At 36.0% G+C, this 23,183-nt stretch overlaps 1 protein-coding gene across 1 annotated transcript in view; it reads left to right on the top strand.

Annotated features, from left to right (window-relative positions):
• The window catches only part of LOC130240027 (5-hydroxytryptamine receptor 1D), a 19,980-nt gene extending 243 nt beyond the window's left edge, over nt 1-19,737 (top strand). The window contains exons 2-3 of the mRNA XM_056471442.1: nt 14,555-14,715; nt 18,529-19,737. Coding sequence (XP_056327417.1) covers nt 14,555-14,715; nt 18,529-19,737 — 1,370 coding nt within the window. The remainder of the gene's footprint in view (nt 1-14,554; nt 14,716-18,528) is intronic.
• Nucleotides 19,738-23,183: the final 3,446 nt, after the last annotated feature.

Here is a 23,183-nt window from a genome sequence, read left to right as displayed (position 1 = left end):
ATAACAATATTGTAATTGTGTGTGTGAAAAATTATTACAAGTTTAAAAGCATTCACTGTGAGACACGCGTTTCAATCCGTTCATACGCCACATCTTGTATTTCTGGGATGAAATGTAAATAACTTTTAGAGCCGGTAGACTATATATAATTAATAGACAAACCTATCTGATGTTAGAATTTAACGTTGCTGTTTTCGGGTAAATTACGCGACCCAGCCGAAAAGACGAATGATGGCAAAATAACGTACTATAGTGTAATACATGTGAACTGATAAAACCATGAATAAACCTCTGAATGTCTTTGGACATAAACAGTACCATTTTGTGAAATAATTAATTTAAAACGTCCTTTAGGCCATTGTGAGTTTCATTTCACTGTAATTTAAAAAGGTTTGTTTTCATAATAATACTAACAATAAAAATAATAACATTATTATTATTATAAAAGTCTCGTATGCAATTGTAAATAAATGTTGTAAAACTTGATATTTAAATGACAGCTAGGAAGGTTCTTAAGTTTTTTTTTTTTTTACAATTATTTATTTAATTAGAAATATTATATAAATTATATAAAATATTTATTATCCCCAATAAATAAATGTAAAAAAAATAATACATTTCACGCCAAACTTTTTTCAGTCGTAATATAACCACTCAGTCATTTAAAATAATAATAATAATAATAATAATAATAATAATAATAATATATTATACATCAACTGAAAGCTGAATAAATTATTCCATTTATGTTTATTTGATTAGGATAGGACAATAGTTCAGGGTTCATACGGTCATAGAAAACCTGGAAAAGTCATGGAATTACGACAAGGCATTTTCCAGGCCTGGAAAAGTTTTGGAAAAACAGAAAAACCCACACAGTTTTGGAAAATTCATGGAAATTAGTTTAACAAATATCTGTATACTTGAATTAGGGTTGTACGATATTGAAAAAAAAAAAAAAAAAATCTGACTACGATATTTTGTATTTCTGTGATGTATATTGCGATGTGAATACAATTTTAACAGGTTTATTTGGATTGATTGGGGGGATTTTGTAGAGGAATGAATCTTGAATAATATATAACAGATAAATTGCAAGATAAATAAAATATAGTAAAGATAAAAGTAAATGATGGTTTTCAGGTATTCACTATGGTACAGATATTGAATAATCAACAGTGCATAGTCTTCATTGTATATTATTTAATCTTTAATAAAGTTACAAAAATTTTCTTGTGGCCGGATGTTTTGAACTCTGAAATATTGAAATGTTCACACAGTCACAGGCCTTAAAGGGACAATTTACTCAAAGATTAAAAGGTACTCACTATTTCCTCACACTTCACCTGTTTTAATACTATGGGAGTTATTAAATTATATTCTTTTTGTGTTCATTTAAAAAAAAGAATGTTTGAAACAAGGGAAGGGTTTTTAAGAGCTCTTAACAAGTCTGTCTTTAAAGCTGTTTTATCAGTTATTAGAGATCAAATTTCCAATGGATAAAATGAATGTGTTTGTACTTCTGAAATTGTAATGTTGTTCAATTGTTGGCCCTAAACTTCAGAACAATCTATACATTTCAGGTTTTTAGATAATTGAAAACCCATTGGTAGATATTGGATAGTTAAATATAAACATTTTACATGCTTTTGGTAGCATTTATAATTATGTGTGTATATATATATATAAATTAGGCCTGCACAATATTGGAAAATTTTGCATTATGTTGTTTTTCTCAAATATATTGACCAGATGACTTGAATAGCTATTTGAAAAGAATTAATTAATTAAGATTGATTAGGATGATTTTGTATCTGTAGAGGAGCATATATGCATACAATTTTATAATAAAACCTCACAAGCATTATACAACAGAGAAAAAACAGAAATTAAATCAAGTGCTTGATGGTTTTCTGGGGAGTATAACAGTATTCAGCTACAGAAATGGATTAATCAATTGTAAAAGAACACTATATTGTCTTCATCGTATAGTTAAATACAAACAGTCTTTGCTTAAGCTACAAATGTTATAATTTCTGAGCGCTTACACATCACAGGCCTTAAATCACATGATAAACTTTCACTCTATTATAGCTCAAATTTGCAGCGATCTTTTCAACTTGAATTCAGACTCTGTTACAGTTTATGCAAATGAATAAGTTTTGGTTGCTGTTAGTCTGGCAAGGCACCGAACTGGACCCCAGCTCACCGTCACCCACCAATTGAAGCATCACCACTTCACTCCACTGAAGAGTGAGAGATCATTGGGCAGGGATTCGCCATGGTAAGAGTGACTGAGCTGAGCAAGGGCGAGTGAGAGCGCCATCCCACCTGACGCCACGGGTCATTCCCATAGATATGGTGTGGGGAAACAGCACTCAACATCACCATCCAGACAGAGACCCAACACAAGTCCAACACTACACTACCAATTCACTGAGCTGCAGCTAGTTTCTGATAGGTCCTTATAATTTATTACTGTTATTTTATATTATGTTGTTAGTCTATTTTTGTATTAATTTTAAGCTTTTATTATTTATTTCTTTGCAATAGTTCATTTCAATGTTATAATTATTCAAAGCAGAAAGGAAAAAAAGTTGTAAATTCAAATCCTTTTAGAATTGATGAGAAGCTGAAGTAAATGCTCATATCTTCTAATCTATATGTGAATTTGGTAGTTTAGGAGCACACTAGCTTTTAATATCTAGAGGAGCATATTGATAGCCTACTAAAACACTTTAGTTCAGACTCAGACATAATTTTTGGTTGCTGTTTGTCTGGTGGGAAGCTAAACTGGACCCCAGCTCACTGTCACCCACCAATTGAAGCATCACCACTTCACTCCACTGAAGAGTGAGAGATCATTGGGCAGGGATTCGCCATGGTAAGAGTGACTGAGCTGAGCAAGGGCGAGTGAGAGCGCCATCCCACCTGACGCCACGGGTCATTCCCATAGATATGGTGTGGGGAAACAGCACTCAACATCACCATCCAGACAGAGATCCAACACCACTACCAATTCACTGAGCTGCTGCTAGTTTCTGCTTGGTCCTTATAATTTAACATTGTTGTTTTATATCATTATATTATGTTGTTAGTCTATTTTTTAATATTTAATTTAAAGCTTTTATTATTTATTTCTTTGGAATAGTTTATTTCAACGTTATAATTATTTAGTCAAAGCAGAAAGCAGAAGAAGTTGTAAATTCAAGTCCTTTTAGAATTGATGAGAAGCTGAAGTAAATGCTCATATCTTCTTATCTAAATGTGAATTTGGTAGTTTAGGAGCACACTAACTTTTAATATCTAGAGGAGCATATTGATAGCCTACTAAAACACTTTAATTCAGACTCAGACATAATTTTTGGTTGCTGTTTGTCTGGTGGGAAGCTAAACTGGACCCCAGCTCACTGTCACCCACCAATTGAAGCATCACCACTTCACTCCACTGAAGAGTGAGAGATCATTGGGCAGGGATTCGCCATGGTAAGAGTGACTGAGCTGAGCAAGGGCGAGTGAGAGTGCCACCCCACCTGACGCCACGGGTCATTCCCATAGATATGGTGTGGGGAAACAGCACTCAACATCACCATCCAGACAGAGATCCAACACAAGTACAACACTACACTACCAATTCACTGAGCTGCTGCTAGTTTCTGATAGGTCCTTATAATTTATTACTGTTATTTTATATCATTATATTATGTTGTTAGTCTATTTTTTGTATTTATGTAAAGTTTTTATTTTCTTTGCAAATGTTGATTTTAATGTTATAATTATTCAGTCAAAGCAGAAAGGAAAATAAGTTGTGAATTCAAGTCCTTTTAGAATTGATGAGAAGCTGAAATTCAATTCAATTCACCTTTATTTGTATAGCGCTTATACAATGTAGATTGTGTCAAAGCAGCTTCACATAAAAGGTCACAGTAAATAGGAACAGTGTAATTCAGTTTGTAGTGTTTAAGTTCAGTTCAGTTGAGCTCAGTTCAGTGTGGTTTAACAATCAATACTGAGAGTCCAAATATTGAAGGGCAAATGCAACGATGCGCAGCTCTACAGATCCCGAACCATGCAAGCCAGTGGCGACAGCGGAGAGGGAAAAAAACTTCACTAATGGCGGAAGTGAAGAAAAAAAACCTTGCGAGAAACCAGGCTCAGTTGGCCACGACCATTTTAATTTCTCCGCTGGCCAAACGTCTTGTGCAGAGCTGCAGTCTCAGTGGCGGAGGCTGGAAGCTGGCCTCAGCAAAGACTCGTCTGTCTCTGGAGCGTCACAGGAATCAGTCTCATGTTCTTCACTCTTCCATGACCATCACAGTAGCTGCTCAGGATTCGGCCTGGTCCAGGATATGGAAACCTTGGGATCATCTCGTCGTTGGTCTTGGATCGAATCAGTGACTCTGCATAGTCTGAGGACCTCGGGAAGAGTATCCCCATGTGGAAATGGAGAATAAAGAAAATAATTAGCGTAGCTGATGTTCACAGTGTATATCAACAAGATGCATAACCTGTGTGGAAGCCCCCTAAGTGGTGCACTAAGTGTATGCTTTACTGAACAGATAGGTCTTTAATCTAGTTTTGGGAGAATCTGAATTGGGAGAGTTTGTCTGAGCCTCGGACGTTATCAGGAAGGCTATTCCAGAGTTTAGGAGCTATAAATAAGAAGGCTCGACCTCCTTTACTCGACTTTGCTATTCTAGGTACTACCAGAAGCCCTAAGTTGAGACCTTAAAGAGCGAGTTGGATTGTAGCGAGACAGAAGATTGGTTAGATAAACAGGAGCTAGATTATTTAAAGCTTTATATGTAAGAAGCAATATTTTAAATTCAATATGAAACTTAACAGGCAGCCAGTGTAAGGAGGATAAAATTGGTGTGATGTGATCAAATTTTCTAGACCTGGTAAGAACTCTGGCAGCTGCATTTTGTACTAATTGAAGTTTGTTAATAGAGCATGCTGGGCAGACAGCAAACAGTGCATTACAGTAGTCCAGCCTAGAAGTCATAAAAGCATGGACTAGCTTTTCTGCATCTGAGATGGATAGCATACTTCGTAACTTAGCTATATTTCTCAGATGAAAGAAAGCAGTTTTTGTGACATGGGATATATGATTTTTAAAAGTTAAATTGCTGTCTAATATGACACCCAGATCTTTTATAGTAGAGCTAACGCTAACTTTGTATCCCTCTAATTGTAGGTCGAGTTGTGATATCTGCTGTGTACAAGATTTAGGCACAGTAAGTAATAATTCTGTTTTGTCTGAGTTTAAGAGAAGATAATTGTTGGTCATCCAGTCTTTAACATCTTTAATACACTCAGTTAGCTTGGACAGATTAGACGTCTCGTCAGGTTTAGTTGAAATATATAATTGAGTATCATCTGCATAGCAGTGAAAGCTGATCCCATGTCTTCTAATAATGTCTCCCAGGGGTAGCATGTATATTGTAAACAGCAAAGGGCCTAAAACTGATCCTTGAGGCACCCCGTATTTTACTGGGCTGATTTGTGAAGGCTGTCCATTAATATTCACAAACTGGTAACGGTCAGATAAGTATGACTTAAACCATTGTAGGGCCTGTCCCTGGACACCTGTAGACTTTAAGCGATTAATAAGGATACCATGGTCAATGGTGTCAAATGCCGCACTAAGATCAAGCAGAACTAATAGCGAGATGCACCCTTGGTCAGCAGCTAAGAGTAAATCGTTGGTTATTTTCACTAATGCAATTTCTGTACTGTGATGAGCTCTGAAACCTGACTGAAACACTTCAAAAATATTGTTGGTCTGCAGAAAGGAGCCTAATTGAGCAGAAACAACTTTTTCTAGTATTTTAGATATAAATGGAAGATTTGAAATAGGCCTATAATTAGCTAAGTTGCTGGGTTCCAGTTGTGGTTTCTTAATAATAGGTTTAATAACAGCTAACTTGTACGGATTTGGAACATGGCCTAAAGATAAAGAAGAGTTGATAATGTTAAGAAGAGGTTCTCCTATAACAGGTAGCAATTCTTTCAGTAACTTTGTCGGAATTGGGTCCAATATACACGTAGCTGATTTAGAGCTATTTATAATTTTGTCTAGCTCTTCCTGTTCTATGATTTTAAAGCACTGTAGGTTATTTAGATTCAGTGGCGTGTTTACTGGATCTGAAGTATAAGGCGGTGCAGAAAGTTTAATATCTCCTATTTTCTGTCTAAAGCCTTCTATTTTATCACTGAAAAAATTCATGAAGTCATCACTACTAATTTGCGGTGGAATGTTTTGTTCCAAAGATGACCGATTATTTGTTAATTTAGCAATGGTGTTAAATAAGAATCTAGGATTGTTATGATTATTTTCTATTAGTTTGCGGAGGTGCTCAGCCCTGGCAGATTTTAAAGCCCTCCTATAGCTGGACATACTGTCTTTGTATGCAATTCTAAAGACTTCTAAATTAGTTTTTTTCCATTTACGTTCCAGGGCACGGGTTGCTGTTTTGAGAGCGCGGGTATGACTATTATACCATGGTGTAGTTTTATTCTCTCTAGCCTTTTTTAGTTTGATGGGTGCCACAGTATTTAGAGTGCTAGTAAAGATGGCATCCATACTGCTGGTTACTACATCAAGGTCATTTGCGTTTGCGGGTGCATTTCGAAGTAGAGAAAGATCAGGTAAGTTATTTATAAATTCATCTTTGGTGGATGGAACAATAGTTCTACTAGGGCAATATATTGGAGCGGATCTGCTAATTTCAGGTAAACACAGCTTATATAGTAAGAGGTAGTGGTCTGTAATATCATCACTTTGTGGTATAATGTCTACATCAATGACCTCAATTCCATAAGACAGAATTAGATCTAGTGTATGCTTTAGGCGATGGGTTGGACCAATAACATTTTGCTTTATTCCTAGTGAGAGCAGTAAGTCCATAAACGCGAGCCCTAATGTGTCGTTAGCATCATCTATGTGGATGTTAAAGTCTCCTACAATTAGTATTTTATCAGTTTTAACTAGTAAGTCAGAGATAAAATCAGAAAACTCTTTTAGAAAATTGACATAGGGTCCTGGGGGTCTATATATGGTGATTAGAGCGAGAGATAACATAGGTTTTTGCATAGTGTTTGGAAGGACAACATTAAGCGCTAATACTTAAAAGGAGCTAAACATAAGTCCGTTTCTCTGATTAACATTAAGAATATCACTAAAGATTGACGCGACTCCACCACCACGACCAGTTTGACGAGCCTCGTGCTTATATAAGAATCCTGGAGGAGTTGCCTCATTTAAACTAATATAGTCATTTTGTTTCAGCCAGGTTTCAGTGAGACAGAGTGCATTAAGATTGTTATCTGTTATTATTTCATTTATGATAAGTGCTTTAGGTGCTAGTGACCTGATGTTTAGGAGACCAAGCTTCATGAAATTTGTATTTGCACTTTTTAGTGGTTTTTCTGGTTTAATTCTTAATAGATTATTTCTGGAGCACACAGTACCTTTGTTTCTTGATCTAATAATACGAGGAACAGACACAGTCTCTATGGGGTTAGCTAGGTATGCATTACTGTTATTTATGTGGGACGAATAGGACTCTGTATGGCTAAATTGTGAATTTTGTGAGTTTTTACTTACTAGTCAGATAGAGTGAAGTATTCTGGAGATGTTGTCTGAAAGGAGTTCAGCTCCAGCTCGACTGGGGTGCAGCCCGTCACCGCGGAAAAGCCTAGGACGCTCCCAGAAAAGATTCCAGTTATTGGCAAAGAGCAATTTCTGTTCTTCATACCATGTTAATAGCCATTCATTCAGAGCAAAAAGTCTACTGAACCTTTCATTTCCTCGATGGTAGGTAGGAAGCGGTCCAGAAACGATGATCTGCGAGGCGGGCGAGGTGCGTCGAACCATCTCGATCAGGCTCCTGAAATCCTTCTTCAGGATTTCCGTCTGCCGGAGCCCGGTGTCGTTCGTCCCCACGTGGAGTACGACGGCACCGAGGCTCTAGGCAGCGCTCAGGATAGTAGGTATCTGTGCAGAAATATTCTTAACTCGGGCACCAGGGAAGCAGAAAGTGCGTACTTTGTTACCTTTGGAGGAAGCGGAGCGGACGTGGCGCACGATTGAGTCGCCAATGATGGCCACATCGCGACCCGTCTCGCGGATATAAATGCTTACATCTAATCTAAATGTGAATTTGGTAGTTTAATAGCACACTAACTATTAACATCTAGAGGAGCATATTGATAGCCTACTAAAACACTGTAATTCAGACTCACCGTCACCCACCAATGGTGATCAACATCACCATCCAGACAGAGACCCATCACAAGTACAACACTACACTACCAATTCACTACGCTCCTGTTAGTTTCTGACAGGTCCTTCTAATTTATTGTTGTTTTATATTACAGGTATGTGACAAAAAAAATAAGAATATCGAGGTAAATCCATTTATTTCAATAATTTGTTTCAAGGGAAATGTGTTTTATTAGTTCACTACACACAAAGTAAAATATTTCAAGCCTTCATTTCTTTCAATTTGAATGATTATGGATTAAAGATGAAAAACAAACAAATCCAGTATTTCATAAAATAATAATATTTCAATAAATAAAGGATGTTAAACACATGTTGGCCTACTGGAAAGTGTGTTAATGTACTGTATTATGTCTTCAGTACTTGGTTGTGCCTCCTTTTGCACAAATTACAGCATTAAGGTGGCGTATATGGAGGCGATCAGCCTTTGACACACTTGAGTTGTTATGATATGCTTTGATATCGGCCTTTAGCTCACCTGCATTTCATGGTCTCTGTTCCCTCATCATTCTCTTGACAATAGGTTTTCAAGGGGGTATAAGTCAGGTGTTTTCAGTCAGTTTCCTGGTCAATTAAGAACAGGGATACCATGGTCCTTAAACCATGTACTGGTACTTTGGCACTTTGCACGTCACAAGTCTTGCTGTAAAGTCAAATCATCATCTTCAAAACGCTTGTCGGCAGCAGGAAGTGCTCTAACACGTCCTGGTATAGAGCTGCGTTGTTTGTGGACTTGATAAAAGACAATGGACCCACACCAGCATATGACATGGCCCTCCAAACCATCACTGACTGTGGAAACTTCACACTGGACTTTAAGCAGCTTGACTTCTGTGTCTCACCGCTCTTCCTCCAGACTCTGTGATCTTGGTTTCCAAATTAAATACTAAATTCATCTGAAAAGAGGAACAGACCAGCACTTTTCTTTTCAGCCCAACATGGACGCTTCTAACCTTGTTATTGGTTCAGGAGTGGCTTGACTTGACACACAGAATTCTACAGCTGTAGCCCGTCATGCCGATGTCTGTATGTGACGGTTCTTGATGCTCCGACATCAGCCTCAGTCACCCTGCTTGACAATCCTCTCAAGGCTGTGGTCATATTTGCGCACCCTTTCCAGCCACATTTTCCTTTCCTCTTAACACTACTAATATAGTTAGATACTGCACTCTGTGAGCATGCAGCTTTTTTTGCAATTGCTTTTTGAGACTTTTCCTCCTTTTGGAGGGTTTTAATGATAGTTTTTTTGCACAACCGTCAAGTCAGAAGTCTTCCCCATGATTCTGAAGCCTACTGAGCCAGACAGACAATTTCAAGGCTTTGCATTAATTAGCAGACTAGATTGAGACACAAGGAGCCTACAATGTTGAACTTTGCCATGATATTCTTATTTTGTGAAATACTGGATTTTTTTTTCATCTTTAATCCATAATCAGTGGTGTAAAGTAACTAATTACAAATACTTACTGTACATTACTGTAATTGAATAGTTTTTCTTAGGAATTGTAATTTACTGAGTTGTTTTAAAAATGTATTTTTACTTACCCTTGAGTACATTTTTAGTGCAGTATCTGTACTTTTACTCCACTACTTTTTTTTTTGTCTATGGGGATTAAAAAAATAAGTCCTGCGAGTCCAATCAAATCACACATAGAAGGTAAATCGCAGCATAATGAACTACCTCAAGACACAGGCGATTTATAATTGCAGCAAACTGTTTGGAAGTATTCAAAGTGTCCAAGAAGATGTCCAAAATCTTTACACGCATTGACCAAGAGACTGTTTAGATGCATGTCACTGATGACAAGATGACGGATGTTTATTATATGATGACCGAAATGGCCTTAAACACTCAGCAGGCAAGACGTCAACATGACGTCAGATTGACGTACCCCAACGTCATGGGGATGTTGTATTTTGTTGGAAATGAAATTCTGGGGTCTGTTCTTCGTAACTCGCTTGAATGATCTAAGACGATTTGGCAGATCCTGGATCTGTTAATCTTGATAACTGAGCTCTGGCTAATTTGGTTCTTCAAACAAGTTCGCGAATCAGATTAAAATATCTGGATGAACTAATCTGAGATCGCTGCGCGTGTTGTGAAGGGCAAATCTATTGATCCTCAAAATCATGATCAGCAATGCAATGATTGGCTGACGAGCAGCGGCGTAATGACGTCATCTGATTAATATTTAATTATCCATGTGAGCAGAATTACATAAAATTTACAGGAAACGGTTTGTTAAATATGATACGCAATAACTTTCCACATTTGTTGTGGGCTGCAGGCTTTACACTTTTGTGTGTCAAGAGTATTTAGCAATTTATTTAGTTTTACATTTAGAGCGGATATTCTTTATTATAGTAGCCATAGTAGTATAGTAGCCGGTTTCTTAATCAGTGTAAATAAGTGGATGCTTAAATAAATTTAGTATCACAAAATAATTTTTTTTGTTGGTAAAAAATGTCTGCAACTTTTGTGAAACATCAAATCACCGTCATATTAACTGTCAAAACATGTCCATGACTACATAAATGTATTATTCCTTTAAAAAAAGTTGATTATTATTGTGGAAAATATCATACACAAATTGTACTAAAACGATAGCACGCGTTTGTATCTAAAAAGTCCATAACAATAAATTTTCTCTTTGAACCACCAGGTGACATTATTTGTACTTTTATTTCAGAGGGCAGATTGCAAAAATGTTATTGACATATATATTTTAACTTCATATGTAGTTTAAAAAAATGTATTTACTATTTTCACAAGTGTTTATAACTACTACTGTAAGAAACTATCAGAATTCGGTAGATACTTTCAATATTATCTTTGCTTGAACTGACCCGTTCTAATCCTGTTTATATGAAATGAGCCTGCTTCCGAGCAGGTTTGAGCTGCCAGAACAGTTGCTATGACAACAACTGTCGGATGATTTTTGAAGGAGGAAACGATCCTGGATCATGTCAAATCATCATCAACCAAATCCTACTAACCGAGTAATCCACGAACGAAGAACAGACCCCAGGTTGACGTCAGGCCAACATCAATGTCCAACCTAAGACCAACCAAATATCAACGTCTAATGATTGATGTTGTGTGGACGTTACAACTATTGACATTTATCAGACGTTGGATTTTGGTTGCCATACCTGACGTATAAATGTCAGTATTTGACGTCAATATGATGTTGATTTTAGATGTTGGGTCGACGTTGGATTTTGGTTACTTTCTAACAACCTAAAATCAACCAAATATCAATGTCATTTGACGTCATTATTGGACATCAAAATAACATTGACCTTAGACGCTGGCTAGACGTTGAATTTTGGTCAACTGACGTCACAACCTAAATCTAACCTAATAATAATGTCTGATGATGTTGTGTGCCTGCTGGGCAGTAACTAAATGCACTACAGAATGTTACGTTTACACACATCCACAAATTACATCTAAATGCATCAGCTTTTCACAGCGTAATACTCACTACTCATGAGTACTTTTGAAAGAGCTACTTTTTACTCGTGATTAATATTTACAACAGATACTTTTTACTCTACTTGCACTACATTTTTAGCCATGTAATGGTACTTGAGTATGATTTTTCAGGACTCTTTCCACCACTGAAAATCATTAAAATTGAAAGAAATGAAGGCTTGAAATATTTCACTTTGTGTGTAGTGAACTAATAACACGTTTCACTTTTTGAAACAAATTCTTGAAGTAAATGGACTTTCCCTTGATAATCAAATTTTTGGCACATACCTGTATTTTTAGTCTACTGTTGTATTAATGTAAAGCTTTTATCATTATTTATTTATTTTTATATATGTATATATATATATATATATATATATATATATATATATATATATATATATATATGTATATATATATATATATATATATATATATATATATATATATATATATATATATATATATATATATATATATATATATATTCATATATATACATACATACATACACCTTTTTTTAATTATCCATTACATCATAAATATTTAAAGCAGAAAAGTTAACCTGTGAATTCATTTTTCTGTAATTTTTTTATGTAATCCAATACGTGTAAAACCCAAGTGAAAAACAGGCCAATTTGAACAAAACACTGATTCTAAAAATTATTAATATGCATGCCTCAGGCAGGGGTTGATTGGCCACAACGTTTCCTTGTGAGACTACAACAATAATTGTCCCTTTATATTTAAGTTTATCTCCGTTTATAATTTACATACTATGTGGGACTCTTAATTTGAAATCTAGACAGGCATTTTTATTTGAAGGGTTTTATCTTCTAAATGTGATTTTTTTATTTAAGTATTGGAGCACAATAGCTTTTCACATCAAGAGATTGGTGATATCAACACTTAATAACAAAATATGTTTTGATCACTGATTAAGGTTCTCTATCTCTATTATTGTTCAAATAAATATTTTTTTCACATATATTGCTTTGGTGATTGCTCAGAGATTAATTTAAATTTAATATACGAAATGTTTGATCAATAAGAATAAAAAATATAATTTTTTAAACTACTTATGCAGGGGGAAACCCGTTTTATTAATCATGTTTTCACCTTAAAAATAAGATGTTAAATGTCCCAAATTAAAGATTTTAAATGCACAATTTGTAATTAAACATAATTTTTCCCTCAAGTTTAGTTTAAATAACCTTGGATTTTAAAACAACATGCACTTTAATTTATTTGTACACTCCCTTGACATTCATTCATATGGTGACTAACAAGGTTTACTGTGCTAAAAGTACAGTTAATTATCTTCATTCAAGATTCATTTTGGTTTCTTATATTCATACGAAGGTAATAAAACGCCACACGTTTTGCTTGTTACCAATAATTCTTTATTAATTCGATTGAGGTTAAGTTGGTTTTAGATTTGCACATTTGGACTTTCCCATTCAATAAAATAGTAAAGCAAACATTAAAATGGCTAATACAGATTAATTATCACGATGTACTGTTGTGAACAGCATATAATGTAACGGTACTCTACGTTTTGAAGAAAAAAAATAAGCTGATAACACGCTTATCTCAATGAAAGGTCCCAATACCACGCTTTACCGTGGTACTTTTCCCAATATAACGTTTACCACACTTCGAATATTCGGTCCAAGTTAAACCATATGTAAGCATAACTTCAATACAACATTAGCGTTAGCTCTCTTTAACTTTGAACAATGTTGTACGTTAATAGTCATTGTTCATGCGACTTACCCATTCAAAACTGGCAATGAATACGTTTCTGAAATTATATTAAAAAGGCGAAAGCCCAAATGTGCAATTACAAAGCCAACTTTACCTCAATATTAATCGCACACTTACAAGCACCATTGTAGCATTTAAGTTGCCGTGAGTTTGACCGGACGACACACATCCGCTTATCTCGTTCCGATCTCAACTGTCAAACGGCAAAATTTGCTGCGCGGTGCGAATTTATTCAGCCGGTCGAAACCAACTCAAACAACGTCACGGGGGAGCACAGACTGAATGAAACTTATTTTGGATCTGATTTATGTATCCGCATTATAATATTTGGTTGTCTTGAAAGAGTATTGTCTTTATTTATTATTATTGTATTTACTATAAATGGTTAGTAGTAAACATTTAGTTTTTAACTGGTGCAACACACTTCTCCGTAGTACTCGGAAGTAAACTACAGCATGAAATGATGATTTTTCCCCATATGTTTTTCACCTTATTCTCCGCGTACAAGTGGGCGCAGCCATTTGAATCATTTTGGCTCGAGACTTCCAGTCTCATTCACTTCCATTCATTTTTTGACGTTAAAAACAGATCGTTTTGCTGCTCGATGTTGCAAACTGATATTTTCTTATTACATTATTCTAATTTGTCTGTATTGTAATGCAAACACTTGTTTGTAGAGTAAGTAGTGTGACCGTTTTCTGCCGTTTATTATTCCTAGTTATTTCTCCCATAGACGCCTGAATCGGAAGTTCTAAAACAATCGCATAAAATGAGCGCACTTCCGGATTGAAGAATAAGGTTGTTCTAGTCAGCAAAACTGGTTTTACAGAATGACTGCATTTTCTAAAACTTTCCATTCTGTTTGATAAAATTATTTTTACAATTTTTATTTTTTATCTATACATTTATTATTCTTTTTTTTTTTTTTTTACTTGAGAATACTACTACTAATAACACACATTTTAAAATAAAGTTTCATTTAAATGTATTCATTCTGTTATTGTGCTGTTCTCTCTCATCAGGAAATGTTCTGGTCATTGTGATCGTGGCAGCTACTAAAACCTTCCACACTGTCACCTCCATCCTCATCATTAATCTGGCCATTAGTGATTTCTTTGTGGGAATCGGAGTCATGCCTTTTGTGGCAGTTTCCATTATGAACAACGGATGGGTCAACTGCAAAGTTAGTATGAGATGATTTACACTCAACATTTATACTTTAAAAGGTGATTTTTTTAAAGCGCTACAACCCTAAACTAGCCTACATTGCCAAATATGTTTCTGAACAAGATTTCTTCCATTTGCCATTGGTCAAACATAGCAATAATCTCAAATTTCCAAACTCGGGGATTGGTTGATTTAAAGTTGCTGTGTACTTATGTTGAGTTTATATGATATATGATTTACAGGCCAATGTAATATTTGGTTTTTAAAGTTGTGGTAATGACTTGTAAGTAAATTTAACAAATGATTAAAGAGATAGTTCACCCTAAAATCAAAGTTTCCTTATAATGCTTACATCCCTCACGTGGTTTTACACTCGATTTCTTTCTTCTTTGGAACACAGTACAGGATTTTCTGAAGAATGCAGCACTCTAAAAAACACTGAGTTAAACATATTTAGTGCTTTGTTGGGTTATTTTTAAACTTTATTAGGTCATTTAATAATAACTCAACCAGTTGGGTTAAATATTTGGTGCTTTGTTGGGTTATTTTTAACCTTTATTTGGTTATTTATTTAATAACTCAAGCAGTTGAGTTAAAATTTTCAATATGACTGATTTCAACAGTCAACTGATTTGACTGACACAGAACAGCTGTATTAATATGCGTACGTTATGTTGTTTTTGTGTTGTAAAGTTTATTTTAGCTATAACGCAATAATATATATATTTTTTTATCAAATTACCTCTCCGTGTTGTGTTTTTTTATATTCGTCTCACCAGCACTCTTAATTATTAATGATACAAACCCACGCTTCATAGCCAATAAAACGTTTTCTCTACCTCCCATGTTCATCTCTACAGTTTTTTGGGGAGGAAATGATACACATATTTGGGATATTCGGCTGTCATTCTCTTCTTTAGGACCCAGCTGAGACATTTATTTATTTACACAGCCATAATTAAAAAATTAATAGTAGTACTTCAATAGTAATAGCAGAATGGAAAAAAAAATTATTAAAATAACCCAATGCATTGGGTTAAATTATATAACCAAATGCATTGGGTTAAAATAACCCATAGTTGGGAAGGTGCTGTAATAACCTGTAGTTTGGTTATATGTTGGGGTATTTTTAATCCAACTATTTTAACAGAGTGGAAACCGGTAACCACTGACGTCTACAGTAGGAACAAAAAAGACAAAAAAAATTGGTGGTTTCCAACAATCTTCAAGATATCTTCTTTTGTGTTTGGAACAAGTGGAGGATGAGTAAATGACTGCAGAATTTAATTTTTTGGGGTGAACTATCCCTTTAAGAAGAAACATTTTTAAAGATGCTGTATGTGAGTTTTTGACTCTTCTAAATATTGTAAATAATATAAACACCATAATATGTTTGCAGATATTTGAGAAACATGCTATGTGAACATATCCGTTTATCTGAAAAACAATGCTAAAGTCACTGACTGGCAAAGTGTTTTGGTTTTGTAGTGCAATGCCTAGTTCAATCACTGGGTGTCAATCTTACATACTCCACCTTTAAGTGATTTTGAAGTAGAAATACTGGAATACAAAACCCAGAGTCTGCGTCAGAAACCGCATACTTCCATACTATACAGAATTATTATAATACACTATAATACTATATAGAATTCGAAAATCAGTATGGGAGAAGTACCCGGATGACTTACTACTTCTAGCGAGATTCTGAAGTGCGCATCCCATGCATGCTGCGCTATCCCATGATGCCCCGCCAGTGAATCCATGAAAGGGAGTAAAGCGACGCAACTGATGCAGGTAGGTCACGTGACAATGACAAAATGGTGAATGTAGTACGTCCGAACTCTAATCATACTTTTCACATTCATACTGTATAGAACGTACTTTTCTAACAGCCCAGTAGTACGTTTAAATTCAAATGCAGTACCTACTGAGTAGTAGGCGGTTTCGGACGCAGCCAGAGTCATGTTTGTCTGATTCTGGTTTGTATAGAACCACAGTTATATATAAGCCACAGTTTTATAGCCCTTAAAGATACTGTAAGTAAATTTTTGACTCCTCAAAAGCATAAAAATACCATAATATATTTGCAGATATTTCAGAAACCTGCTAATGCTGTGTTCACACCAGACCCAGCACGCGCGGATAAATCGCACTATTCACGATTAAATGGACGCGTGAACATTTTGAGTTTACTTGCTTCATTCGTGTGTAAATCCGCTTCATTTGTGCATTAGATTCACTTCACAATAGATGCAGATTCGCAGGGCAGGGCTCCTGTCTGCCCGGTGACTCTAGCTTCGATGCTAAATGGCTAACATGGATTTTATTAATAGAATAGCTGTATTTATGTGCTTTATAAAGGCTGAAAAACAGTGTCCATTCGTTTGGAGCCTTGTCTGGGTCCACTGGGTACACCCTGCTCTGCGAGTTCATAAACTCCTCCAGAAACTTAACCTGGATCATGGAAGCTTTCAGCGGTGCTCCAGACTGAGCCAACCCCACTTTGATGAACTGTTGACCGGTGTCAGCAGGAGGATTTTCCCCCAGGACACCAACAACAGGTGCTACGTAATCACGCCCCTTCAAGACAAAGCTCATGATTGGTTAGCGAGGCTCGATTGTCTGCTGAAGTTCAGATATTGTGTCAATCGCGCAAAACGCTCAACTCCGTTTCATTTGCTCAAATCACATCATTTGCGTCGCCTCATTCGCACGTATCGTGCCGCAGAATTTTCATTGACTTAACATGTAAATCACTCACGCTTGATGCTTCATTCGCGTCTGGTGTGAACGCAGCATAAATGAATATTCTTGTTTATCTGAAAAACAATGCTGAAGTCAGATATTCTGCTTTGAAAATGTGAGTTACGTGCTCGAACACTGTCTTTGTTTTGGTTCTCTTAACCTGCCCAATGCCAGTTTAGCCAATTATATTTCAGCAGCCCATTGCCTTGTTGGAAAACAGCTTATTTGATTTATTCAGTCAGGAAGGCTCTCAAAGCATGTGTCCGTGACCGAAATGTGACGGTGGATAGTAGCAGACTCTGAAATGAGACGCAAGTTTAGAGATCCACATGAGGTTATTAATTAGAAAATAAGATAAATATTACGAGCGTAAACATTTGGTGAGCAGGTTACATTGTAACCCCGTGTCATAACAACATGCTTCGTGATGAGATACGCAGTGATAAGCAATTTGGCTGTTTGATGAAACACAATAGAAATTTAAATACAGCCATTCAGAAACATAGAATATGCACGAAATGGTAAGGTTTATAATGTCATTAATACATAATAAACCTCTTTAACATTATTAAATGTAGATGCCAAATCCCTGATATGTGTTGGTTTGCATTATTTCACAGTTCTAAAGTTTAATTTTAATCGGTTTATTTTATTTTCAAGATCTGAGGTGAACTATCTGCTGCTGTCTTCAGTAGTATGGCATTTAAACTTACATTGTTAACATTAAACACTGAATAAAGCACATTATGTGTACCTGAGGTGATCAGTCATTAGAAGTCAATTCTAAAATAGAAATTTTAGGTGGTGATTAGGACAAAAAAATCCTTTTAGTATGAAAAAATATTTCTTCTATCGTGTGCCATTGCTTTTAGTTAGAAAATGCTTCAAATCAGGTTTAAATCAGCAGGCTCGATAATCAGGCACACTCATGTCAGTCTGGCAACCTGCGCTTGGGTTTATTTTGATCCAGGAGTGCAATACCTAGTTCAGCCACTGGGTGTCAATCTTACATAAAGCACCTTTAAATATGACAAGCGCCACATTACGGTCTTTCATCAGATGTTCTGCTTTCTTGATTTTCCAGAATCTCTGTCTGTTTGTCGGCTACACATCCTCAGTCTGCTGCACCGCTTCGGTCCTAACACTCGCTGCTATCGCTCTCGACCGTTACTTCTCCATTGTGGACTGTCTGCGCTATGATTCCCGCTGCACAGTATGGAGAGCGGGTTCAGCGGTGCTATGGATCTGGCTGCAGGCTATGGTGAGCTGCTGTCCTCCTCTCCTGGGCTGGAGCACCATTGCTTATGTGGCTCCAGTCTTCAGCTGCACCGTCAACTGGGGCAACAATCCAAGCTATACGGTCATAATAGCCTGCTTTTCCTTCCTTCTCCCAGCTGTAATCATCCTCTTCTGTTACGCAAAGATTGTCAGAGTCGCACGGTACCACTCTAGAAGGATCCACAGCCTAGAAGAACATCTCCAGCGCAGTAGATCCAACCTGGATCTCTCACTCATAGACTCCAACACTCCATCCAGACTAGTCTACCATGTAAGCGGGAGGTTTGTGATGGATCGATTAGATGAGATTGCTCCAGATGCACCAGCTATTGGGCGTTTTCAGTCCTTCCTGACTCAAATCCACCCTCAGCATCTCAATCAACCTCACCATCATGGAGTCCTGAGGTTGTTTTTGGTTATTGGTGCTTTCTTTTTGTGCTGGACACCCTATATTAGTGTAGCTCTGGTGCAAGCCATTGAAACCGCCCTGTCCCAACCCAACAGCCTCGTCCCTCCATCAGCAGTCACTTTCTCTTATTGGCTGGTGCTGTTCAATTCGGATATCAACCCGCTGCTGTATGCGCTCCTCAGCAAGCGATTCCAAGGGGCCTTGCAGAGTTTGCGATTGAAAATCCAGGGAAGGTTAAGGAGCATTTTGGGACATGGAGAAACAGAGAGGTCTATATGCAGAGGTGAGAGTGACCCAACCAATGGCACGACCCAAAGCTCCTCTAGAAATGGAGCAGATTTGTCCTATCCTTCTGTTATCACCCTCAGCTCACAGTTTCCCAATAGTTTCAAGGAGCAGCTCAATAGTTCTCTTCCGTCTGATAATTCTTGTCGTCCTGTTTGTGATAAATGTTGTGGAGAGCGGTTGAGGAGCATGGACCACCTGCAGGTTCCTTCTAAACATTGCGAGAGGAGCAGGCTCCCTTATTCTGCTGCTACTAAGAAGAAACAAGCTACCTTCTTTTATGGACAGATCACTGTAAGAGTGGAACATGACATTTCTTAAAAAAATAAAAACAGCTTTGCCATCACAGGAGTAAAATACATTTGACAAAAAAATGACCCTGGATCACAAAACCAGTCAAAAATGTCCAATTTTTGAACTTAGAACAAATAATATTTCCATTTGATTTGAATATCTGGAATCTGAGGATAAAAAAATAATAATAATAATAAGAAATATATCTAAATAATAAGAAAATTTGCATTCAAAGTCGTTCTTATCAAAATCTTAGCAATGTATTGATATAATCAAAAAATATTTTTGTATATTTACACTAGTAAATGTACAAAATATCTTCATATTTTCAATATTCTAAGACTTTTGGCATAAAAAAATGATATATGTATATATATATATATATATATATAGACCCATTAAATTTACTTTTGGCTATTGCAAAATATACAATACAATACCCCACCCTGTTTATTTTTTTCACAAGATTTATTCAACACATTTCTAAACATAATAGCTTTAATAACTCATTTCTAAAAACTGATTTATTTTATCTTTGCCATGATGACAGTAAATAATATTTGACTAGATATTTTTCAACACACTTCTATACAGCTTAAAGTGACATTTAAAGGCTTAACTAGGTTAATTAGGTTAACTAGGCAGGTTAGGGTAATTAGGCAAGTTTCTGTATAACGATGGTTTGTTCTGTAGACTATCTAAAAATATATAGCTTAAAGAGGCTAATAATTTTGACCTTAAAATAGTTTAAAAAAAAAACTGCTTTCATTCTAGCCGAAATAAAACAAATAAGACTTTCTCCAGAAGAACAAATATTATCAGACATACTGTGAAAATGTCCTTGCTCTGTTAAACATAATTTGGGGAATATTAAAAAAAGAAAAAAAAAATCAAAGGGGGCTAGAAATTCTGATTTCAACTGTAAGACCAGGGTCACAAGTATTAAAATAACTAAGTTGCAATAATATTTAATAATACTGCTGTTTTTACTGTATTTTTCTAAAATTACATTTATGCAGCCTTGTTGAACATACGACTTAATAAAAACAAATCATATTCGATTGTATTATATGGGTAATGTATGGTTCATAGATGAAATGGGTCTTCAGGTATCTAATCAACAGAAGTGTACATAATAAAACTTTAAAGGTCATATTTTTGTTAAAGCATTTACATCAGTTATTCAGTTTTACTTGAACTTTTAAACTTGAAATCTTTTTTGTCTTTTAGGATGAGCTCCTTTATATTTGAATAAACCTGAGGTCTCGCTTTGCTGACATTATTTTTGTTTATTTTTTGTTTCTTTTTAAATTTCAATGTAAATTTTGGATAAAATTTTTATACAGACTATTGCCAGGAACTGATTGTTAAATTAATTTTTAAAGGAATGGTTAAAAAAAATTCTGCGATCCAAGATGTACAGGAGGTGACTTTTTTTGTTCGGTAAATCATAGTCCTTGATGATTATAAAAAATAAATCAAAAGCTAGAGGCAAGTGAAGTAAAAAACAAAAACAAAATCAGCTACAGGATGTCATAATGGCAAACCTACTGTAATTTATACCAGTGACTCCTACATTGAAATCTTTCAAATTGAACCATTAATTGCAACACAGGCTTACTGTGGATACGTACCCCTGTCTACATTTCTGGGGAGTGCGAATTATGTAACCAGGGGTACCTATGGCTGCATTTCATCTTTAAAATAAATGCTACAAGGTGGTATGACGCCGCCAATGGCTTCTGTTCCTTTTAGCACCACCAGCTGACCCCTTACCTCTATGTGGACAGCTTTTCTGGTGTTACCAGTTTGCCCAGTAGCTCGTCGCAAGTGCCGATGGACTTGGGACACGGAATGAAGTTGACTGCGATGAAAGGGTTTGAGTCCAGTGAAGAACGGTTCCAGAAACCAGGTAAAACAAAAGCAAAAAAATGAATAAATAAACAACAGGCTGAAAACGTGGTGAAATCATGCGGTCACCACAGCTTCACTTTTTCTAGACTGCTTTCGAAAACACTATCGCTTGGGTTTAGGGAAGGGGGTTGGTGGGTCGGTCAGTCAGTCAGTTGACAGCAAGCTAACCTGGTCCGCTGAAGTGTATATTCTGCCCTCTGGTGGATTTATGCGGGAAGAGGATGCACAAGAGAAATTTGAGATCACCAAAAAGCTACATCCTCTAGTCGATTTGCAAAAACAAAGACTGCGAGCAGACGTACCTCCAGTTACATATTTTGCTGTCTCCAGAAATGTAGACCCGGGGATGTATCCGTAATGTTTGATTTCTTCACAGTCTACAGTAAATAATACGTGAAAGCAGACAAAGCAGATCTATTAAATGGACGTTTTCATTTATTTTTTTGTCGCCATTTTCCTCAAATGTGACCATAATGCATTTCAGTGTAAAAATCATTCCTTACAAAGGTTTACAATTATGTCTAGCAATAATCCCAGAGGAATACAATATTATATTTATTGTCATCATAACAATGACAATGGAGACAGTGCTGATGAGATCCTATTGCAACTCAAAGAAAAGGCAGTGAAGCCGTCATCTAGTGTTTATTGGCATTTTTTCTGCATGCGTTTTTTTCCTGTAGAACTAAGTCCCTCCCAATGGAACAGTCCGTAAGATTTATGTTTAAAAAAATCAAATTAAATTGCGATGCAGTGTTCAAGAAGGAGTCTTATGAAGTGCAGTATGTGTTTTGTGTATGTAAAGGTGGCGTATCAGTTCCTCTCACCACCTTTTGCAAAAGCACATGGTGTAGAGTGTGCACTTTTCAGAAAAGCTCATACATTCACAGGATGAACACGGCATCCTTGATGGTAATGCAACTCACTGAAGACTGGCATTTTCGGTTTTGCCTGAAGTGTCCTCACAGTGGTTCACATGTGACTCGGAAAAAAAAAAAAAACAGGTAACAATTTCTATGAAGCCCATGGTCATAATGAAATATATCAATGTTTATAATTACATGTAATCAAGCATAACAATTCTATAAACGTGTCTATCAAAACACAATAAAACCTATACTGTATTATAACAACATTATAGCAACATTTATAATAGTGTTATTAAAAATTAATTGTAATGCATTTCATTTTTCACTATACAACCAGCAGGCACACAACGTCATAAGACGTTAATATTAGGCTAGATTTAGATCGTTAAGTCAGGTAGCCAAAATTCAATGACTAGCCAGCATCCAAGGACAACGTTATTTTGATGTCCAATGAGGATGTCAAATGATGTTGATATTGGGTTGATTTTAGGTTGTGTTGGAAACTGACCAAACTCCAATGTCGATGTATTGTATTGCCAATGTATTGACGTCGAATACTAACATTTATTCAACCAAAATCCAACATCTGATAGACGTCATAGTGGTAACGTCCACACGTCAATCTGTAACATCATTAGACGTTGATATTTGATTGTTTTTAGGTTGCGTTGGAAAGTGACCAAAAACCAA

The sequence above is a fragment of the Danio aesculapii genome, chromosome 13 (assembly GCF_903798145.1).
Source record: "Danio aesculapii chromosome 13, fDanAes4.1, whole genome shotgun sequence".
In the NCBI taxonomy this organism is placed as follows: Eukaryota; Metazoa; Chordata; class Actinopteri; order Cypriniformes; family Danionidae; genus Danio; species Danio aesculapii.
The sequence above is the reverse complement of the archived record's forward strand: the minus strand, read 5'-3'. Positions and strand labels throughout refer to the sequence as shown.